A 21014-nucleotide genomic window follows, 5' to 3' on the forward strand; every position below is an offset into this window, starting at 1 on the left:
TGTGATAGTTATTGTATTATTTACTATATGCACATCATGCTATTTTTTTGTTAGAGTTGATGAATCCCACGCCTTTGATTGTCGCTATGAGGTCGTCGCTATCGGCCTCGTTTACTGGCCTCAAGAACACTTCTGTTCCGAAGATTTGTTTGATATGTCTCAATAACCAAATGAATTTTTCATCTACTTGTGATTTGGTGATCCTGAGTCGACCAATATCTTCTTTACCAATTACCATGTAGACGATTGCAAGCGCCAGTTGGTTTCGTCCAACAACGGCGCTCGCTGAGATTTCCTCCAAGAGCTCGTAGGCGATCTGAGAGCCAAGATCCTCGGGGACTTCGCCGGCATCGCCAATACCTTCAGAAAAATATTTCCAGCCCTTCTTACTTTCTGCCACTAGCGTTATACCCCATCCGGGACTTTTACCGGAGTTTTCTCCTCTCCAAGCGTCAGCAGTTATATCGACTTCACATCCCACGCCTTTCAGCACTTTTCTAGCGCCGTCAATCATCCGATTAACCATTGAGGGACTGACTCTGGTAGAGTATGCAACACCTCTGATGGATGATATTTGAGGTGTTTCTAGAGCATGCATGGTTATGGGCTGTGAGATTAGGGAATCGACAACCAGATGTACTTCACCGCCTCCCAAAGGTGGAGATCCACGCTTCAAAGTGTGCAAAGCGCACTCACGAACGCCGAATTTCTCCATAACTGGCATGAGACCCCATTTGATGGCTTCCAGACCTGCATCCTGATGTGAGGCTGTCACACCTCTAAAGATCACTGAGAACTTCTTCTTGGAGAAAGGTGCTAGATATAGCATTGGCTCGACGTAGTATCCCACTGGTTTCCCAGGCGGACACTGATGCGTGTAAGAGCCGCCTGTTATGATGCCCGGTCTGTAATTGACCGTTGTACCGGTATATGAGATTTCGATCGAGCTGCCGTTAGTCAGAGCCTCTATCAGACGTAAAAACGAGACCTCATGGTCTCGCAGACCTGGGTTCAGATCTTCTGACCTGATTTTTTCAATTCTAATGGGATGTCCAGAAAGCGTTGCCAAAACTATCAGCATCCTGAAGTTTCGACAGCTCTGGAAAGTAACATATCTGGACGTAGACATGTTCCCAAAATTTACAGTTACCTTTAAAGAACCTTTGACAGTGGTGAACGAACCCGGTTTTGTCTTGTCAGTTGGTCCTGCGATGAGCATCCGATGGGCGATGAGCTTTAAATTGAAAAATCTTCCACACTATTGGGAGTAGTACTCAACGTATCATGTGATCTGACGAAAACTAAGATGACAGTTTAAAGAATTCAGAGACACTACATTTCAAACATTTGGGATTGATGACTGGAAGTCGTGGTTTTTGGAGCCGTCAAGGTGTTTCTAGTGTCGTCTTGTCGAAACCTCAGTGGGTCTAGCAACTGATTTTTGATAAAATGTTCATGAGCACGTGACAGATGACAGATGACAGAAATTGACTAAATACTCAAAGAACCTAGAATAACTACTATTCAACATCGATTAACAAGACATGCGTTAGCGGTAACGCATTGAAGTGATTGATTCTGGAGAACTTGAATTTTTACATCTGTCCGTGATGTTTTGTTCAGCCTACAAGCTCATCTCGTTTATCCTAAACACACCGGAGAGCTAACTCCACCAAGTTCATCATGCAACGACACTCCAGACACAGAGTTCCGACACGGGTATAAACAGAGCTTGCCATCACAACTGTGCAAGCCATCATTTTGCTTTCTTATCAACATCTTGAAGGGCATCCTTGACTCTACCAGAGGAACTACCCAGTGTCACTTGCCGGAACTGCTCGTCGATATGCTCCATGTATTGATCCACGGCAGCTTTGATGAAGGGCACGGCCAAGCGAGACCGCTCTCCAAAGTTTTCCGAATTTGATGTGGCATATTTGTCGGTAAATCTGAACAGACAGTGTCTCCCGTCGTAGAAATAATACCTGGTGGCCGTTTCGCCATTTTCGTGAAGAATAATGTTCAGTTTGGCAGCAATTAAATCCCACTTGTTCAAATCCTCTCCCGGGTTGATATTTATTATCTCCACCATCCAGCTACGTACGCTTCTGTCGTTCCACCCTTTTTCAGATGATTCAATGATATGTGCTATTAGCACAAGTGTGGGAACAGAGCCCACAATTGAAACGACCATTCCTGCACCTATGTCGATCCAGAAGCCAAACATAACGAGCGTACCATATGCTATTAGTGTCAACAAAACAGTCGCATAGGTCCACTTTCCAACTTCTAGTCTCCACGATAGTTTACTTATGAAAGTATCTCGTGGTAGCGGTCCATAGTCTAGCTTGTAGTCTGGAGTACCTTCTTTGGTCTCGATCAATTGCTCTTTGGTGTCCCTATAGTCCATGAAGAGCAATTGACGCTTGGAAGAGATGTTCGGAGTTGATGGTAGTAATGCATCTCAATTTTCAACTTGAACGGTCTTCATGAGTACGAGTACTCGACGACAGAGCTTCAGCTATCTCAACAACGATTTTCCAACGGAGTGACTGAAGCTGAACATGAGGGTTGTTCGAGTTTCTAGATGTTAAAGCGGTGGTATGCGAGCACTCTCCAATCGGGGTGCAAAAGCACGCTTTCTTTAAAAAACGCTCAACCATTTAATTTGAGCTAGATCTGCCGAGATGATCGAGACATGGAATCTGTGCTTGATAAAGTACGAATACAAGTGAATTGTGCTTATCGAGGTCTCAGTTTCTAGAAAATGAGCGATTCCAACAGTGTCGGAACCTCCGTCTGCCTTGCGTCAGATCAATGGCAAAGTGATCAGATACACGTGACATAATGACAGCGACAGAATTGATGAAAATCTAGAACAAAGTACTGATCCAACAGGAAAGACCTCAGTTGTCCCAAGTGGCGGCACTTGCGCTGATGGTAGAGCCTACGTAGTTATCTACTGACGTTATCGCACCCGGAGTAATTGAACTTCGAACATTCGCCAGGGACGTCTTCTTCAGCCTACAGGCTCATCTCGTTTTATGTTAAATACACACGGAGAGATAATCTTAAACTCCATGGAACGATGTTCCACACTTTTCGGCAACAGAAACATTCACCGAAGGTATGGAACGTTCAGCGTGCAACAGCACCCCAAGGATAGAGACTCAACAGGAGTATAAACACGTCTTGATTTTGTTTCCTACCTGTTTTTCCAGTTTCAGGAAAATAAAACATTATGATAATCGAGAGTAGTAAGAATTCAAGAAACTCCAATTGGATAATTCAAAACTGATGAGAAGGTACAAAAAGAACAGCAGGCGACCTGGTGGGGGATTTTATCTGGTGGTAGAAAATGCGTCTTCAGAAATGCATAGATCAGCTACCTTAAGCATCAAGATTCTAGAAGAATGGCAATCTCTACTGATGAACATAGCTTGAAACCGTTGGTTGAGCCGGCCTTGGGGTCCCCAACAGCACTGGGTGTTAGTGTCATATTGGATATTGACAATTGGCTTATATCACACGTGACCAATGTGACAGATGACAGGTTGAGTATAAGGTGATGACCAACAACTAGTTCTTGAACAAGAGCATAGCGACAGCACCTAGATGGTGCGAGATTTAAGTGTGGAAAAAGCGCAAATGCGCTTCCTCATAATGCTGATTTTTTCTAACTCTCGGGTGTGAGATAAATTAGCCATTACATGAATACAATATCTGACAAAAAATAGATATTTGAATTTTAGCTATTTTCGCATACTCCGCATTGCCAGCACTGTCGAACATCTCCAGACAACACACACCCAATTTCGCACAAACTCTGCATGGCATTCGTCCCCGATTGCGCACGAATTCCTCTAATTTAGAAGCTTTTTTCTCGCCAAAAAAAGTGTGCTTCAGAGACTTCTAAGACCATATCAAGAATTCAAATAAATCTCATTGCTGAAGGCATAATGATATGTTCTCACTTCACATTCTTATAGCTTCATTGAAGATACGTGGATGGATACTTCTTGGAAATCATGTGACAGCTTGGGTTCCATATACCTCCGTACGAGTACTGGTAAATTTCTAAGGTCATCTTGAAAGATCAAAGTAGACAAAGTCGACACAACAAACCGTTTCTTCTGTCAAAAACCAGACTTTAAAGCCCTGGGAACAAGTCTGAAGTACCTCTACGAGCACTTCTGTCAGTCTACTCGATAATGGCCAAGTCACCAAAGAGACCAGGTAGCCAGGGACCTGAAAATTCGAGTCTGAAAAAAGCCAAAAGGGAAGATAATAATGACACTCTGTTGGAAGACGAAGAACCGGCGTTTGAGATAGGAAGCGGCACGGCTAGTGAAAGTTTGGAGCCTGGGACTACAGATTTTGGATCGGATATGCCCACTCCCTTCGATAGTATGGTCGATAGACCAACATCATCCGGGGTTGTTCTTCCAGAAAGTAAAACCCCTACAACGAACCTTGTGAACTCCACGAATGCCACCACACAGGATAAGAAAAAGATCAAACCGAAGGGGATGCAGCAAACTACCAAAAAAATGCAACAATCAGTGCAAGCTGGCGGATCAAACCCTTCGGGCAATGGTAGTGGGACCACTAATGGCTCAGGTAATGCAGCTGCAAACCCAAATCAGGCGGCATCCTCTAAAATGCAAACAGATCCTGACAAGTTGAGTGATGCTCTTTTTTCTGCAGGTGTTGATATCCGTGAAGAAGAGGCGTTGCTAAACTCGTCCATGAACATCACCAAAAACAGCGCACAGTACTCAGATACGGCCCTCAACAACACACTGCCGCCGCAAGTTCCACTTTTGCATCCGTCCCAAGTTGCAGACTTCATGAAGAAAGTTGGCACGGAACAAAACTTCAATCAGGATTTTTCCAAAGCTCACGACGTGCTAAGTTTAATGTCATCAGCTTGCGAGGCATTTATGAGGGACATAATAACCAATTCTCTCGTTCTTTCCAGACACCGACGTCGCTCGATAAGGTTGAACTCCAACCGTCGAAGCGACGTGTCGCGCGCTCTGCGAGATATCGCCATTCAGCAAAAAGAACAGGAAGAGAAACGAGTCAAGAGAAGAATTTCTATGGGGCTGGAAAAAGAGACCGCAGAGGCTAAAGTTGAGACCGAAGAGACGTTGCATAGGGCCTCCAACGCCACTGCTAATATGATGACAGGTGGCAAGAAGAAGTACAGCTGGCTGAACGCTGGTCCGAAAGCTAACAATAATTCTGTCAAGGTTTTGGGTAAAGTATCGTCAGACGTTGCTGCTCGTGGTGAAATCGGCATTCGATACCGCGAAGCTAGGGAAGAACCGGGGATTGTTATGAGAGATCTACTGAACGCTTTGGAGAACAGAAGAGTTGGTGTAAATACAGTGATCCCGAAGGGCTACGCAAGAATAAGAGACTGAATAGGAAGTACGGTAAATAAAGAATTTAGTCATGTTCAGGTGTTTGGTCATCTGTTTTGCCTATGATTTAAAGAAAGATCGGGAAGTGGGAAGTTCAATGGAAATCAACATGGCAGCGTTGGTGTCCGTGGTGAACATCAAAGCAGATACTGTGTAAACTTCGAAAAAAACCAGCAAAAAATGATTTCGCCCAGGATCGAACTGGGGACGTTCTGCGTGTTAAGCAGATGCCATAACCGACTAGACCACGAAACCATTTATGAGTGTCAAAATAGTTCGTTATCAACATGTTCCTTAAGTTGGTCTAAAAACGCTCTTTGGAGGACAACTGCTTCTATCTGTTTGAGCTTGGTTCCCTCGTTATTTCATCGAATTATATGCTCTTGTTAGAGACCTTGTAAGACGAAAAACTATTTCTGAGTGTGTCAGTTCCCCTGTTGGTGATAACTAGCACGCATTTCAAGGCGTCAGCGAAAAGGATTCATAATTGATTCGAGTAACAGATAGATATCCACCAAAGCATTGAGTTCTTATTGTTCTAGCTCCCATCATCTCTCTTAGACCGGGTGCTTTCTAAACTTTTCCCGTTTTTAATATTTTCTTGTTTTGATGGTGATCACTGTCATTCGATTCCTTGATCCATCGATAACCTCAATTTGTTTATAGAATGCTGAGTTTCTTAATCATTCGATAGTCATAAGCTCTTCATCAGCAGAAATGCGTCTGTGTCTTGAACATCTGTAGTTATAATATGTATGTATTCATGAGTGTAGGGCTTCGATCGCTAATTCAAAGTAGTCCCAGTATGGTGCCTAACAAAGTTGAGAATGCAATTATCCAGCCAGAATTGTAAGATTCAGCCATTGATGGCGCAGCATTTTTCTTCTTGCTGGAAGCTGAGGTGGATGAGGAACCTGCTGACGTTGCGGAATCAGTCTGGAAAGAAATCGAACCAGTGTAGGCTCCTTGGCTAGTGACATTAGAGTCCGCATTTGAAAGTTTCCCATTCCAGCAGTAGTCTTGGAAGCACTTTGTACATTCCTGTGGTAAAGTAGCGTTCAAAGATTCCTGCTTCCTTCTCATAATGGCGCACGCAACACAACCTGCAAATCCAGAATCATCAGTCAAATTGTTGCGAGTGACGGCCTCGAATCCATTCTGGAACATACTCATACGCTGACTTGAACTGTACGACATCTTGAAAGTACTGGTATTGGAGTTGTAAGACTGGCGATTGTTAGGCATGTAGACGATCAATGGAGGAGTGTGTGACAAATCTGTCAAGTTCGATGCGTCGCAACCGAAAAAGGTTGGTCTAGAGTTCAAGCCACTGTTGACAAACGTGTCAAAATCTGGGACATAAGGAAAAGCCAGGCCCCTTCCTTGAGGACCGAATTGACGTTCGTAAGTTGATATCAAGGAAAGCCCAGCTGGCCAGTATTCGTTAGTGTCAGCACTGTTGTCCAAGGCAAAGATCACATCCAAATCTCTGTCTTGTTGTAGCATGGGGACCAATGGAATATTCTCTCCATCCTCACCACCATCAACCAAAAACAAATTTTCAGACTCCACAATACTCTGACTGTAGTTGGATGCAACGTATGGGATATCCTTGAAAGGGTTGGGATTGTAAATGGCAATGTCGTCGTAGTCGCCTGACAAGTCCTTTAAGAAATCACCAACGATTCCTTTTATAAACGAGCTCAATGAGGTTGTGTTCAATTGTAGCAAAAATTGATTGAAAAGGGTTGATGATGTGCCCATTATGAAGCCTGCATTATCAAAGCCCGCCACACACTTGCCCTGGGTGACTGGTGTACCATTAGAAACGTTGGTACCTAGGTACATGACGTCAGAGAAAGCGTTTAAAGATGGGTCCCACGAACCCATTTCGAATGGATTGAACTCAAACAAAGTCGAATTCAAGTCTACAATCTCGGTTCCAGGATATCTTCCGTCAGCCACTGAGATGGGAAAAGGCATTTCAGCGTTTTTGAAAACGTCAGAATCTCTCAAAGTGGACCATGTGTAGGCCTCTCCGCCGCGGTAAAGTGTGGGGAAAAAGTTATAGGACAACGCACGGCCCCACACGTCTGTGAGGGAAGTGTTGAAGCCAGCATCTTGCTTGGCCTCGACGGCGTCCGAGATGTGATCCCATTGCGACGCACTGCTTAGGATATTGATCCCGCCAGGGTTCAAAATCGAGTTGCTTATATCCCACAGTTCGTCACTTTGGCCACGACTGTCGATGACGTCTTGCACCGAGGTCCAGTTGTTCCACGCAAGCGACCCCACGAGCCAATTACCACCGGAAAGCCCTGCCAGGTACGTGGCACTTTGCAGAAGTCCTCCCAGACCGTGTTTGTTGGCTCCCACGGTTCTGTTGTCCATTGCGGAAAGCATACCTGCTCCGCTGAGCATTGCTCTGTATCCACCACCAGAGCAACCGACACCCAATTTGGGCACTTTGTCAGAATTCCAGAGCGACTCGACCAACGACGAATTTGTGAAGTTCTGGGTAGCGCGATCCAAAAACGATCTGAGGGCATCTTTGGTGTACGCGTCTCGTTTTTTCAACCATTCCGTTTCGTTATTGGAAAGCCCAGAAGCTTCACGAACCAGGGAAATGTCGTTGGCGCAACTGACGTTGGCAGGAGCGTAACTATTACTTGGCGACCAGGCGAACGCAGTGTCCAGGACGACCGCGGTAACAAACGCTATTTGCCAATGCATGATGATGAGTTTTTATGACAGCTAAAGGCTATCTCTTTTATTTTTTCGGAATTTCGGAATTTCGGATGTGTCTTTCTATATAGGCGTCAAAAAGTGTGCTAAACGGAAGCTAGAAAGACGCTTGGAAAGCCAGAATTCGAGCCAATCTTTTTAGATTCGATTTACAGGTTTGGATACGAACCTACGATGCTTTAATTGAGCTTTTTAAGGGCTATTCTAGTGCAAACTCCGGGACTACAACACCAGTTGATGCTTTCTATATTCTTTTCACATCTCTCGAAGTAATAATAATTTGTTAATATTATTATTCATCATCTCGCTTGCGCCTGCCTTCTAAAAATAAAAATCTCCGAGTCTCGTATGAAGTGAGGGGAGTGTATTGGACTTCCGATCATGTGACAGAAGTAAAGCATTCTGTACGTGACAAGTCAGGTGATCTATCCATGGATATGGCAAACAACGGACAAAAATGCTCCAGATGTAGTCGATTCCGTTGCAAGCTTTACGCACGTAAACCCTCAAGAGTACATACCATCTCCATGAGCATGTACACGTTCAATCAATATAAACACTTTCTATATACCCCCCACCACGCACACTTGCTTCCCTCAGGCTCCGCCTCGTTCGTACCAATAACTACTTCTCCCCTCACCCTCCCTCTCTCCTACGCCCCACGTTTTCGACCATCCTGCTACGAACACGTCTATTGACGTTGAACACACAATAAATGCACCGTTCCTCCTGTGCGCCTCTTTTTTTCGTTTCTACTTCTTTTTTCCCTCGAGAACTGGACCCTGCATATAAATTAACGTCGTTGCTACGGTAACCACGTCGATCCACTTTACATAGATTATTACCGGTCAATCACCACCAGGCTTGAAGAACCAGCAGTGGAAGGAAAGGGTCCACGATGTGGTGATGTAAATGAAATTGGGCTCGTGGACCCTTTCCCTCACGTCGTGTGTTGATTTATTACACGCTTAGTGCAATAGATGGTTTTTGGGTATTTAAAGCTTAGTTTTCTGGCGGTAGTGTGAATATTGAGAGAAGTTATTCCCTCTCTTTGTTCACCAATCATCCAACCGCAATAAGTGTCAAAAACAACTACAATGGTGCTACATCAATTTGACTACATCTTTGGCATCGCCATGGTGTTTGGGTTCTTGGACGCCTTCAATATCGGCGCCAACGACGTGGCAAACTCGTTCGCTTCGTCGATTTCGTCGCGGTCCCTGACCTATCCGCAGGCCATGGTGCTGGCAGGGCTGTGTGAGTTCCTGGGAGCCGTCCTGGCCGGTGCTAGAGTCTCCAGTACTATCAAAAACAATATCATCGATGCCGCCGTCTACAAGAAGGACCCTGCAGTGTTGATGCTCACCATGGCTTGTGCGTTGATTGGATCGTCAACCTGGCTCACCATCGCAACCGCCATCGGACTTCCAGTGTCCACAACACACTCCATCGTTGGAGGCACCATTGGTGCCGGTATCGCCGCAGGTGGTGCCAAAGGTGTCCATTGGGGCTGGAACGGTGTTTCCCAGATTATTGCTTCGTGGTTTATCGCTCCTGTGCTTGCAGGCGCCATCACCGCCGTTGTTTTCCTAATATCAAACGTAACTGTTTTACGCATCAAACCCATCGAAAGATCCATTAAGAATGCGCTACTTTTGGTTGGCTTTCTAGTCTTTGTCACTTTCTCCATCTTGACCATGCTTATCGTATGGAAAGGATCTCCCAATTTGCACTTGGACGATTTGTCAGGTCAAACCACAGCTTTGTCTATCGTTCTCACCGGATTAGTAGCCTCCACTTTCTACTTTATTTTCCTGTATCCATTTTACCGCAGAAAACTGCTACATCAGGACTGGAGCTTGACGCTTCTTGACATTTTTAAAGGGCCGTCGTTTTACTTCAAATCTACCAGCGATATCACTCCCATGCCGGAGGGCCACGAACTCACTATCGACTACTACAAGGGAAGACGTGTACCTGAGGAATCGAGCGTGAGTACGGAAGATGAAGAGAACAAAGTTGTGTGCCAATCCAAGACTGATGTGGACCGCGAATCCACCAAGACCGTGTCTGCAGACGAGAAAACTCCCGAAATGTCCACCAAACAATTGTGGTGGAGCATGCTAACCAAGGGTCCAAAAGCATGGCCTCGGTTACTGTGGCTCATGGTTTCTCATGGATGGACCCAAGATGTTCTCAGCGCCCAGGTGAACGATAAAGACATGCTATCTGGTGATCTTCAGGACATGTACAAAAGATCTCATTTCTACGACAACCGTGTTGAATACGTGTACTCGGTGCTGCAGGCAATCACTGCGGCCACCATGTCGTTCGCGCATGGTGCCAACGATGTGGCAAACGCCAGTGGGCCTTTGTCTGCCGTGTACGAGATCTGGCAAACAAACCGGACCGGATCCAAGTCCGATGTACCGGTTTGGATTTTGGCATACTGTGCTGCCGCTTTAGTTCTCGGATGCTGGACATACGGCTACAATATCATCAAAAATCTCGGTAACAAAATCATTCTACAGTCTCCTTCCAGAGGCTTTTCGATCGAACTGGCCGCTGCCATCACTACCGTCATGGCCACGCAGCTGGCGATCCCCACATCAACCACACAGATTGCCGTGGGAGGTATTGTTGCCGTAGGTCTATGCAACAAAGACGTGAAGTCCGTGAATTGGAGAATGGTGGCATGGTGCTACTCGGGGTGGTTTCTGACATTGCCGATTGCTGGGTTGATCGCTGGTATCCTCAATGGTATAATTCTCAATGCTCCTCATTTTGGCGGCGAATACCAGATGAATTGAAGTGACACCACTGTCTTGGGTATCATAGGTGTGTATCCCAGTTTTATGGGTATTAGTATGTATTTACAGAATGTTCAAGAATAGGACTATCTAAAATGATGAAAGCCGGTAAGCTAAAGTAGTGGTTATCGGAAACCAAGCTTTGGGGTTGGCGCATGTTTTATGGTTTCCACTGTCACCAGTGACACCAGTGACATCTTATCTCGAGTCGAGGAGAGGCTCAATAATCGAGTCGGTTATAGAGTCATATATCGAGTCGGTTCTCGACTCTTTCCTCGAGTCCTTCCAAGACTCAATAATCTAGTCATATCTCTAGTCAATCATCCAGCCTCCAGCCGTTACCCGCTCCACAATCGCGTGTGTTTCTTAAGATCATAATGAGCTCTCTCATCTATAAGAAATAAACAAACGCTTTGAACTACCCATTTCACTACCAACTTGACCACCAAATAACTGGAAGATACTCTTCAAACGGGCGTGGTTAAACCAGAAACACAAGCTTGAAAGCCAGTAATAGATATGTCTGGAAAAGCGCACGGCGGAAAGGGCAAATCGGGCGCGAAAACAGGGTCTAATTTGAGATCAACAACGCATTCAGCCCGCGCAGGACTACAATTCCCAGTGGGAAGAATCAAGAGGTACTTGAAGCGGAATGCGGCCGGGAGAACTAGGGTCGGGTCGAAATCGGCGATTTACATGACTGCGGTGCTGGAATATCTCACGGCTGAAGTGTTGGAGCTGGCCGGAAACGCAGCCAAAGACTTGAAAGTCAAGCGTATCACACCGCGTCATTTGCAATTGGCGATCCGTGGCGACGACGAGCTGGATACGCTGGTGCGGGCCACGATCGCGTCGGGAGGTGTTTTGCCCCACATCAACAAGGCGTTGTTGCTGAAGGTGGAGCGCAAGGGCGCGAAAAACTGAGTTTTATGAGTGTCTCTGCCTGTGTGTACCATATCTAGTCCTTTTACTGTGTATGATTGAGAAGAGGGAATGTATTATTTCTGGGAAATTTTCTGGTTGTCCCCGTTCGTGTGCGGTAGTTGTTGGGTGACTGGACGGCTCACCGCCGCTCTCAGTTCTTCGATCTCATCTTGCAAAAACCGGATATCTTTGGCCACTTGGTCCCGTCTGTTCAGCTCCTTTGTACGTTGTCTCAAAGTTTCCCACACCACCACGCTGCCAGTGACCCCGAATACAAACGCTTCACTCAGAAGCGTTGCACCGTTTTCCACGGCTCGAGCGTCGTTCAACGGCCGTACTTTGATTTCATTATCGGCTTTACTGAGCCGGGACCTCATTCTGGCATCCAGCCGATGCATTCTCTGGGCTAAACCAACGCACAATTCTTTGAACTTGTCGTGTTGTTTGGCCTGCGCTTTTAGCACGTTCGCTACCGGACGAGTAACCTGTCTGATCAGCAAAGTTCCCAATTTCACAGCCAAAGCACTCATTGTGATCGGGAAACTTGCAACAATTACTCACTTGTTCTCTCCTAGAGTTAAATATGAAAAGCTTAAGCCAATGCGGTGAATATAGTTCTCTGTTTTATCTCTTTTGTCCACTCTGGCTTTAACTTGTACACGGGTATATATATAAGTAGTAAGAGAGATGCCAATATAATTTATCAAGTTGATGATGATAGCTTCAACAACTTTCAGAGCAGTAAAAAGACCCAAAAAGGACTTGAAAGAGCCGTTGTTTTAAGATTTTTTACCATTTAGAGAAGCAGAACCGAGTGGTTAGTTCGAAGTAGCTGGTTCAGGCTTTTCAAGCGGCCAAAAAATCTGAATTTTTGAGCTTCTATAGCGCAAGTTACTAGAACTTAAGGGAGTTTAAGGTTTCAAGACCAGGAAAATTTGGGATTAAGGGCCTTTCGAGCTGTGATTGTGTGTGATTGTGTGCTGAAAAGTTAAGAGCGTGGAAAACTCAGCTTCTAAATTTGTCTTTGGCCCTTCTTTGACATGATTCCGGGTGTCAGAAGAAGTCAATTTGCAGCGTATACGCTGGCTACATACGTGGGAGCTCTCTGGTCGTTGTTCAATTGCTTGCAATCTAGTCTTTCATATTTGGAAGCGACGCTGAAACTATGCCAGGGCATCAATTTGATTATCCAGGGGAATTTCGTGATCATCAATACCATTTTGTTGTGGAAGGGCCTGTCCAAGTTGCTCTTCGGAGAATTGCGTCTTTTGGAATACGAACACATTTTTGAAAGATTGTCATTCACCTTAGTGAGTAGCTTCTTTGTGACTTCGATGTACTCCGGCGATGAACTATTGGGAATGCTTCTTCTTGAAGGAGCGCTAATTTTCGTAAAAGTGTTCCACTGGGTCCTGAGAGACAGACTAGAGTATGTGATCCAAAATACCGATGAAAATACGCCACTCATCAGACTCCTCTTTTCCAAGTTTGTCTTCAACATATGTTTTTTGGCTTGGGTGGACTATGCCGTAGTCTCGTACTTCTATCGAAGTGCAACTCTCAAAGGCAAGAAAATGCTGGATGGGTCTACAGAAACACTCCTTTTCGGTACCGAGTTTGCAATGCTTTTCGTAGACGTGCTAGAGGTGGCATTGAAAACTTTGATTGTTGCGGTGGAGTTGCGTCAAATACGCAGAGCACAGGCGCACAATGAAGATGAAGGTGCAGGCCTGGAGGGTAAATTTATTTACGAGATGGTTTCAGAGCTCCTTTGTCGCTGTGTCAAAGTCGGTCTACACTCAATTCTTCTCTTTTCGCTCTCCATGCCCGTCATGGTCATGAAGGACCTTGTATGGGACTCACTAGCCATATTTCAAACGTCTCGTCTGATATGGAAAACCTTAAGGAGCAATAAGCAAATAGACGAGAAATTGCCTACGGTTTCTCGTTCGGAACTGGAATCCGCAGACGAAAAGATGTGTATTGTTTGCATGGATGATATGCTACCAGCTGATGAGGTCTCTCATCCCAGATTGAAGCCCAAGAGGCTTCCTTGCAATCATACGCTACATCTGGGCTGCTTAAAAAGTTGGATGGAGAGATCTCAAACATGTCCCATATGTAGGGTTGCGGTCTTTGACGATAATGGAAACGTTGCTCCAAGTGTGAGCTCTTCAACTGCTCAAGGACAGTCGCGGCAGGAGACCGAACCAAATGCACCAGATCCTGCGCATGCCGATGATACGCATTTGCAAAGAAATGCTGCTAGCGCGCTTCTACCAACACCCTCAAGCACTGCGACAGGATCACACAGATGGTATGCTTTTCCCACGGTGGATATGCAGGATTGTAACGGGACAGCCATAAAGATTTTTGACGTCACCGGGGCTCAAAAGACCATGACGATTACGCATGTATCAAGACCCGAATATCAAATACAGGAGGACACAAGCCATGCCAATGAAAAGGTGGTGATTAGTGATACCATTGAGAGCAGCAGCTCGGAGATTGAAAAATTGAAAAGAAGAATCTCGGACCTGGAAGGGAAAGTGGGTGAGCTTAAAAAAAGGGCACGGACTGAATGATGCTGCCAAAGGAAAGCTCTAGGAGGTCTTGGATGTGGAGTGACACAACTTGGAGCGGGTAGTTAGGATATGAATGTTACGAAAATAGAATAGTTCTCATGAAATTAGTTGATTTTGTATTAAAATTAAAATGCTTATTACAGTGACGTTGTTATGTCTTATGTTTATGTGAAGAAATCCCGTTTAACTACTGCTTTCATCTGAGTCGAATCCAAAATGAACCCTTCCGCTCCTTCCAAAAAAATCCTCATCCTCTTCATCGACAATAGGAGAGAGACCCTGCGCGGGAAGTTCCTGAGTGTCTAGATCTGAAGACGAGGGTTCAGATGAATCATTTTCAGAACTCTTGAGCCCTTCCTGAGGTCTTCTTTCTTTCGTGATTTGGTAGAGCCTTTTTTCAAAAGCTGACAGTTGCTCTTGTATGAAACGATGGGGAAATTTGTAATGCTCGCCTTTGTCCAAACAGTTCTTCAAACAGTTATGAGCGTTGGTGATACTCTGAGTTACCTGATTTCTTGCTATGTCCTTTTCCAGCCCACTGAATGTTTCATTTTGGTTACTGAACCGAGCAGAGAGTTTGTCCGCACATATCAGATGACAAAGGGCATAAATAAACCAAATTTCAGGATCCTCCATGTACGGAGGCGACAAGACCATTTCCGAGATTTTTTCCATCAGCTTCGGCAGCCGGCTATCGAAGTTATCGTATAAATTATTGGAGCCAGAGTTACGATCCGAACAGGCGTCGAATAAGGATTCCCATAGCCAAGAGATAACAAATTTGGCGCTATGCGTCTTGGATCCCGATCTGAATACCGGATCTAACGTAAGGTTCATGCTATGATTGAAATTGCTTTTGGAAGTGTAGATGCTGCTTAGCCAACCTAAAAATTCAGTTGTGGTACCAATGTCCTTAGTTGATTGAGACAAAGCATCCAGTATGGCTGCACCCGCACCCCACAAGCTTCTAATATCAACGCCGGGCAGACGAATAAGTATGGTGAAACATCTGTAGGCGTTTTCCCATTTTTTGTGCAGTATGCTGATTTGTAGTAGTTCGCTCAGTTGCCGGTAGTGGACATGATGATATGCGGGAGAAGGCGGCATACTAACCTCCAGACCATTTCGCATAGCCGAGTACTGAAAGTGTGCCGTTCTAGGGATGTGTGTGTTTTTTGCCATGGTCCTTCTGTGTGCGTTTTTCTCAATCTGCCTGCAGTCAGCGTACGAGACTGTCCTGGAGGCCATTGGAACGGCTAAACGCTGGTCGGTTTTCCACACCTCAAAGCTTTCTTGTGGCTTCTCGTGCCGTGAATAAAACTCCTTTTCGCTATCGTGATGATGAGAATTGTCGTCATGGTTTTGAAGCTCAACATCGGAAAGCTCGCTGTCGGAGTCAGCACAGCCCAAGACTCCAAGAAGTCTTCTTTTACGCCTTTTGCGCACGATACTGGAAGCTCTTTGAGGGTCCGCATCGCAGCTTTCTTCTGCAGCCGAATTCTCCGGAGTTGGTAAAGCCACTCCGGGGTTTAGATGGCCCTGGAGTTTGGCATGCTCTCTGTGCAGTGCATTGACGTATTGGTATCGAAGTTTGCGCGTAGCTCGTATTCGCTTGCTGTTTTGCACTGTTGGTAATTCAAACATGGAGATTGATCTGTGAATCAACAGGGAAGCATCCAGTTCATGAGCGTGGAAGGAGATTTATAATGAGGACTATGGCGCTTTTAGCTAGAGCAAGCGGTTGAAATAAAGCCAGTGAGGTTTTTCGAGACGCAAGCACTTGATTTTTGGATGCGATGCGATGAGATGAGATGCGATGAGCTACTGTTTTTATTGGTATACTACAAATTTTCGATGATACTCGTACAAAACGATCAGCATCACGTGTAAACATCAAATCATTGTTTTCATCGGAATCCAAAAGCTCGTTTCGGAAGATAGCCCTGGATAATAGACTCGAGTATTCAGTTCAGATATAGCGAGTTCTGAGTCTAAAGAAGTCCTTTTTGCCACTATCCCTTCTTGTACGGTTTTAGTATGCTATACTAATTTACCTCTAGCAGGTCATCTGATCTTCCTCTTCCTATGGGTACCCTCCAAACATTCCAATTTTCAACAATTGGGCGTGTGGTCTAGTGGTATGATTCTCGCTTTGGGCGAAGTTCGAGTCTTAACTCGGACTCCATTTATCACAAGCATGCGAGAGGCCCTGGGTTCAATTCCCAGCTCGCCCCATTTTAATTTTTTAGCTACCCAATATCATAGATGTTGAATTGATCGGTAGTTAATACCAACCGGTGTCGGTGCCAAGAACAAGAAGAAAGGGAATAACAAGTTAAAAGGTATGCGCACACACAATACAAGCTACCGGGGTCTAACTCGTAATAATTTGTAGCTTCAAAATCCACACTGACCATCGATAAAGTCTTAAAATCAACCTTTTCCGGTCTTTACTTTTTTTTACAAGAATTTTACTTCTACAGCGGTACCCTAATGGTTAGATGCGTAGCGATTAACAAGTTTGATGAAGCCTTTAGTTGGACAGTTTTTCAAACGAATCTTGACTTGCAGGGTTACAGCTTTCAATGCGATGCCCGTTATCAACAGGCTATAAGAACGCAAGATTGAGACGGTGTGTAGTATAGTAAAATCGCCAAGCTTTTTCATCTCACCACCTCGCACAACGATGACTACCAGTAAAAGAACGACTCCGATCCCAATTACACTACTTTCAGGTTTTCTTGGATCCGGTAAGACAACGCTTTTGCAAAAAATCTTAACGGCAGACCATGGTTATAAAGTCGCTGTAATCATCAATGACATGTCTGAGATCAACATCGATTCTGCTTTGATCCAAAACAACAGGGTTTGCCAAAAGGAGGAAAAATTGATCCAGCTGCAAAATGGCTGCATCTGCTGCACTCTGCGTGGTGACTTGCTAGAAGAACTTGTTCGTGTATGCGAAATGGGGGACATCAACTACATTATTATCGAATCGACCGGTATTGCAGAACCCATGCAGGTGGCCGAGACATTTGCCCAGGAGTTTTCAGACATCCTTTTGAACATGCCCGGTGGCATTGCCGAAGAAGAAGAAGCCATCTTGAAAAAAGTGTCACAAATGGGAGGACTTCAAGCCCTTGCCAAGATTGACACCTGTGTCACGGTCGTTGACGCCTTGAACTTTTTATCCAACATCAACACTACCAAGTTCCTAGCAGACAGATGGGGTGATTCTGGTCAGGGTGAGTCTGAACGTACCATCACCGACCTCATGGTCGACCAGATTGAGTTCAGTAACCTCGTCATCCTTAACAAGAAGAGTTTGGTGGGCAAAAAGAAGCTGCAGAAGATCAAAAAGATGATCCATGTCTTGAACCCGCTTTGTAAAATTGTGACGACAGACTATTGCGATATCCCACTCAAGTCTGTGCTCAACACCGGTCTCTACGATTTCGAAAAGGCGTCTACTGCCGCCGGTTGGTTGCAGAGTATCAACGAAATGACCGTGGTCGAAGGGTTTGGTGACAAAAAGCGGAAAATCCTGTCCCCCACACCGGAGACTGTAGAATACAACGTGAACAACTTTGTTTACCGCCAACGAAGACCATTCCATCCACAAAGGCTGTATGAAGCTCTAAGTAGTAAATTCATGGTCATCGAACATGCCGGTGGTGAAGGATTTCCTGGACAAGGCGAAGACGGAGACGAAGAAGAGGAAGACGACGATGAGGAGGATGAAGGTAACGACGACGACGAGGAGGAAGAAGAAGACGAAGAGGATGGTGAAGACGGTGAAGAGCTCAGTGAGGCACAAATCAATGCTAACAGAGCCAATTCCTCTTTTGGATCTGTCCTCCGTTCTAAGGGATTTATCTGGCTTGCAACTAGATTTATCGTCAGAGGTGAATGGTCTAGTGCAGGACCCGTGCTCACAGTGAAAGGTGGACTACCTTGGTTCGATTTTTCGGGTTTGGATGACGTCCCACCAGAAGCTATTGAACTTATCAAGAAAGACTTTGAAAAGCCTTACGGTGATCGTCGTAACGAATTGGTTTTCATTGGAATTGGCCTTAACGTCAAAGCTATAACCAAGGAATTGGATGCCTGTTTGTTGGACGACAAAGAGTTCGAATTATATCAAAAGACCACGAAGGGCAGCAACGCTCTAGAGATCGACCAAGAATGTACCAAGATCTGGGACGATGGTTTCGAAGATTGGATGACATTTGCTGACGTTGATGAGGAAGAGGAAGAGGAAGAGGAAAACGACGAGAAGAAATCATAATGGATGAGTTCTTTATTTATAGACACAGCTCGGAGCACTAACAATTCCAAACTGCCAACTTTGATTCCAAGAGGGGATTATTTATTTAATATTTATTGTTCTTTAACTATTTACAATGCTTTTAGTTCCTGACGCTAGTTATTGTGGTAGTGTGCGAGTAAGATTGCGAAAACAGCACAGCTGCCAAACTTTCTAATGAGTAATGGGGGTACCAAAGAGTCTCTATTGGACCATCACAAATATTTACAAGTAAAAACGTCGCTACATATACCCCGGATGACTGGTGGTAATTGTTATCGTGAAGCTTACATCATACCGGGCATACCTGGCATGCCTCCAGGAGGTCCAGCACTTGGTGGTTGAGGAGCGTCCACAATGGCCACCTCAGTTGTAGCTAACAAGGAGGCAACACCGGAGGCGTCGAGCAACCCAGATCTCACAACCTTAAAAGGATCAATGATACCGGCAGCAAGCATGTCGGTGTACTCGCTCTTGGCAGCATTGTATCCCTTTGTGAAGTCATTTCCATATTCGTCGATAATCTTACCAACGATGACTGAGCCTTCTTCGCCTGCGTTTTCGATGATTTTTCTAGCAGGTCTGGTGATAGCCTTTCTGATGATGTCAACACCCAATTTTTGGTCAAAGTTTTCAGTTTCAACTTCTTCTAGAACCTTGCATGCCTTCAACAAAGCAGTACCTCCACCTGGAAGAATACCTTCCTCAACAGCGGCTCTTGTGGCGTTTAAAGCGTCGTCGTAACGGTCTTTCTTCTCGCTGACTTCAACTTCAGAAGCACCACCAACTCTCACAACAGCAACACCGCCAGAAAGCTTAGCAAGACGTTCCTGCAGCTTTTCCTTTTCATACGAGTTCGTAGTGGTCAAGTCGATCGAGTTCTTGATCTGCTCCACTCTGGCAGTTATGTTGTCTTTGCTGCCATTGCCGTTCAAGATAACGGTATCTTCCTTAGTGATAGTAATGGCGTCACAGGAACCTAGATGTTGCAATGTGCAGTTTTCGGGCTTCAAATCTAGCTCTTCCGTGAAGACGGTACCACCAGATAGAATGGCTATGTCACCCAAAGTATTTTTTCTGTTGTCACCGAATCCAGGAGCCTTGACGGCGCAGACCTTGACTTGGCCTCTGAGCTTGTTCAAAATACAAGCGGCCAAAGCTTCGCCATCAATGTCCTCAGCAATGATCAAAAGGGGCCTTCTGGTCTGGTTAGAGAGTTCTAAAGCAGGCAAGATGTCTTGGATTGAAGAAATCTTCTTTTCACTTAGCAACATCAATGGCTTTTCAAATTCGACCTTGTTGGACTTTGCATCGGTGATGAAGTAAGGAGAAATAAAACCACGGTCGAATCTCATACCTTCTGTGACTTCTAGTTCGTCTTCCAAAGTTCTTCCCTCCTTAATGGTGATGACACCTTCTTTGCCCACCTTTTCCATGGCGGAAGCCAACAACTTACCGACGTGAGCGTCACCGTTGGCAGAAATGGTTGCAACTTGGGCAATTTCCGCAGACGTGGTGATCTCTTTTTTGTTTTCACTCAAGAAACGGATGACTTTTTCCACAGCAGCTTGGGTACCTCTTCTGAGATCCATTGGGTTACAGCCAGCTGCGACATTTTTGACGGATTCCGTGAAAATGGCACGTCCCAAAACTGTGGCGGAGGTAGTACCGTCACCGGCAGCTTCGTTGGTCTTGGAAGCAACCTCTTGCAGCAATTTCGCACCCATGTTCTCGAACTTATCCTCCAATACAATGGCTTTGGCCACTGTTACACCATCCTTGGTGATCTTTGGCGCTCCAAATGGCTGCTCGATCAGCACGTTTCTACCCTTGGGGCCCAAAGTTGCAGAAACTGCTTCAGCTAGGGTTTCTACACCTTTCAAAAGAGCGGCTCTGCCCTCAACACCAAATTTCAATTCCTTGTGAGAAGAATAGTTACGGCGGACAGCAGACGCCATGCGTTTGCTGAAAGATCCTCTGGTGGCTCTCAACATCTTTCCTAAGCAGTAACCGATTGATATATAGTACAATTGGTGGATTTACGTCAACGAATCTACCGGGATGTCTCGCCTTGTGCATCGAAAGGCGTGGCCGATGGGGTCAGGGGAAGAGCTTGGCCTTTATATAGTATCGACAACTTTTCTGTTACCCGGGGTAAAAGTTTTCTCCAGAAAGTTCCGGTTTTATTAGACTAGCGTGCTAACAATGATATTTG

At 45.3% G+C, this 21014-nt stretch overlaps 11 protein-coding genes and 2 non-coding genes across 13 annotated transcripts; 6 read left to right on the forward strand and 7 right to left on the reverse strand.

The window, feature by feature from the left end:
* Window positions 1-34: 34 nt before the first annotated feature.
* On the reverse strand, window positions 35-1129 carry RCL1 (LALA0S08e01596g1_1; the record flags this gene model as incomplete). Its single annotated transcript, XM_022770994.1, has 1 exon — window positions 35-1129. One exon carries the CDS (start codon window positions 1127-1129, stop codon window positions 35-37), a length of 1095 nt encoding a protein of 364 aa, XP_022629618.1.
* Window positions 1130-1756: 627 nt separating this feature from the next.
* LALA0_S08e01618g (LALA0S08e01618g1_1) lies at window positions 1757-2410 on the reverse strand (the record flags this gene model as incomplete). Its single annotated transcript, XM_022770995.1, has 1 exon — window positions 1757-2410. One exon carries the CDS (start codon window positions 2408-2410, stop codon window positions 1757-1759), a length of 654 nt encoding a protein of 217 aa, XP_022629619.1.
* A 1801-nt stretch (window positions 2411-4211) lies between these two features.
* On the forward strand, window positions 4212-5429 carry TAF4 (LALA0S08e01640g1_1; the record flags this gene model as incomplete). The annotated part of the gene is made up of 1 exon (XM_022770996.1): window positions 4212-5429. The coding sequence occupies one exon, from the start codon at window positions 4212-4214 to the stop codon at window positions 5427-5429; it is 1218 nt and encodes a 405-aa protein (XP_022629620.1).
* A 181-nt stretch (window positions 5430-5610) lies between these two features.
* Window positions 5611-5684, reverse strand: LALA0_S08e01662r. Its single transcript has one exon. It is a non-coding gene; the product is annotated as a tRNA-Val (tRNA).
* A 534-nt stretch (window positions 5685-6218) lies between these two features.
* PLB3 (LALA0S08e01684g1_1) lies at window positions 6219-8162 on the reverse strand (the record flags this gene model as incomplete). The annotated part of the gene is made up of 1 exon (XM_022770997.1): window positions 6219-8162. The coding sequence occupies one exon, from the start codon at window positions 8160-8162 to the stop codon at window positions 6219-6221; it is 1944 nt and encodes a 647-aa protein (XP_022629621.1).
* A 1109-nt stretch (window positions 8163-9271) lies between these two features.
* Window positions 9272-10984, forward strand: PHO89 (LALA0S08e01706g1_1; the record flags this gene model as incomplete). Its single annotated transcript, XM_022770998.1, has 1 exon — window positions 9272-10984. The coding sequence occupies one exon, from the start codon at window positions 9272-9274 to the stop codon at window positions 10982-10984; it is 1713 nt and encodes a 570-aa protein (XP_022629622.1).
* Window positions 10985-11503: 519 nt separating this feature from the next.
* Window positions 11504-11908, forward strand: HTZ1 (LALA0S08e01728g1_1; the record flags this gene model as incomplete). Its single annotated transcript, XM_022771000.1, has 1 exon — window positions 11504-11908. One exon carries the CDS (start codon window positions 11504-11506, stop codon window positions 11906-11908), a length of 405 nt encoding a protein of 134 aa, XP_022629623.1.
* Window positions 11909-11982: 74 nt separating this feature from the next.
* On the reverse strand, window positions 11983-12438 carry LALA0_S08e01750g (LALA0S08e01750g1_1; the record flags this gene model as incomplete). The annotated part of the gene is made up of 1 exon (XM_022771001.1): window positions 11983-12438. One exon carries the CDS (start codon window positions 12436-12438, stop codon window positions 11983-11985), a length of 456 nt encoding a protein of 151 aa, XP_022629624.1.
* Window positions 12439-12948: 510 nt separating this feature from the next.
* HRD1 (LALA0S08e01772g1_1) lies at window positions 12949-14493 on the forward strand (the record flags this gene model as incomplete). Its single annotated transcript, XM_022771002.1, has 1 exon — window positions 12949-14493. One exon carries the CDS (start codon window positions 12949-12951, stop codon window positions 14491-14493), a length of 1545 nt encoding a protein of 514 aa, XP_022629625.1.
* Window positions 14494-14676: 183 nt separating this feature from the next.
* Window positions 14677-16137, reverse strand: RRN11 (LALA0S08e01794g1_1; the record flags this gene model as incomplete). Its single annotated transcript, XM_022771003.1, has 1 exon — window positions 14677-16137. The coding sequence occupies one exon, from the start codon at window positions 16135-16137 to the stop codon at window positions 14677-14679; it is 1461 nt and encodes a 486-aa protein (XP_022629626.1).
* Window positions 16138-16614: 477 nt separating this feature from the next.
* Window positions 16615-16727, forward strand: LALA0_S08e01816r. Its single transcript has 2 exons — window positions 16615-16651; window positions 16691-16727. It is a non-coding gene; the product is annotated as a tRNA-Pro (tRNA).
* Window positions 16728-17179: 452 nt separating this feature from the next.
* Window positions 17180-18781, forward strand: LALA0_S08e01838g (LALA0S08e01838g1_1; the record flags this gene model as incomplete). The annotated part of the gene is made up of 1 exon (XM_022771004.1): window positions 17180-18781. One exon carries the CDS (start codon window positions 17180-17182, stop codon window positions 18779-18781), a length of 1602 nt encoding a protein of 533 aa, XP_022629627.1.
* A 305-nt stretch (window positions 18782-19086) lies between these two features.
* Window positions 19087-20793, reverse strand: HSP60 (LALA0S08e01860g1_1; the record flags this gene model as incomplete). Its single annotated transcript, XM_022771005.1, has 1 exon — window positions 19087-20793. One exon carries the CDS (start codon window positions 20791-20793, stop codon window positions 19087-19089), a length of 1707 nt encoding a protein of 568 aa, XP_022629628.1.
* Between the last annotated feature and the right edge of the window lie 221 nt (window positions 20794-21014).

Source organism: Lachancea lanzarotensis, scaffold LALA0S08, assembly GCF_000938715.1.
Source record: "Lachancea lanzarotensis genome assembly LALA0, scaffold LALA0S08, whole genome shotgun sequence".
In the NCBI taxonomy this organism is placed as follows: Eukaryota; Fungi; Ascomycota; class Saccharomycetes; order Saccharomycetales; family Saccharomycetaceae; genus Lachancea; species Lachancea lanzarotensis.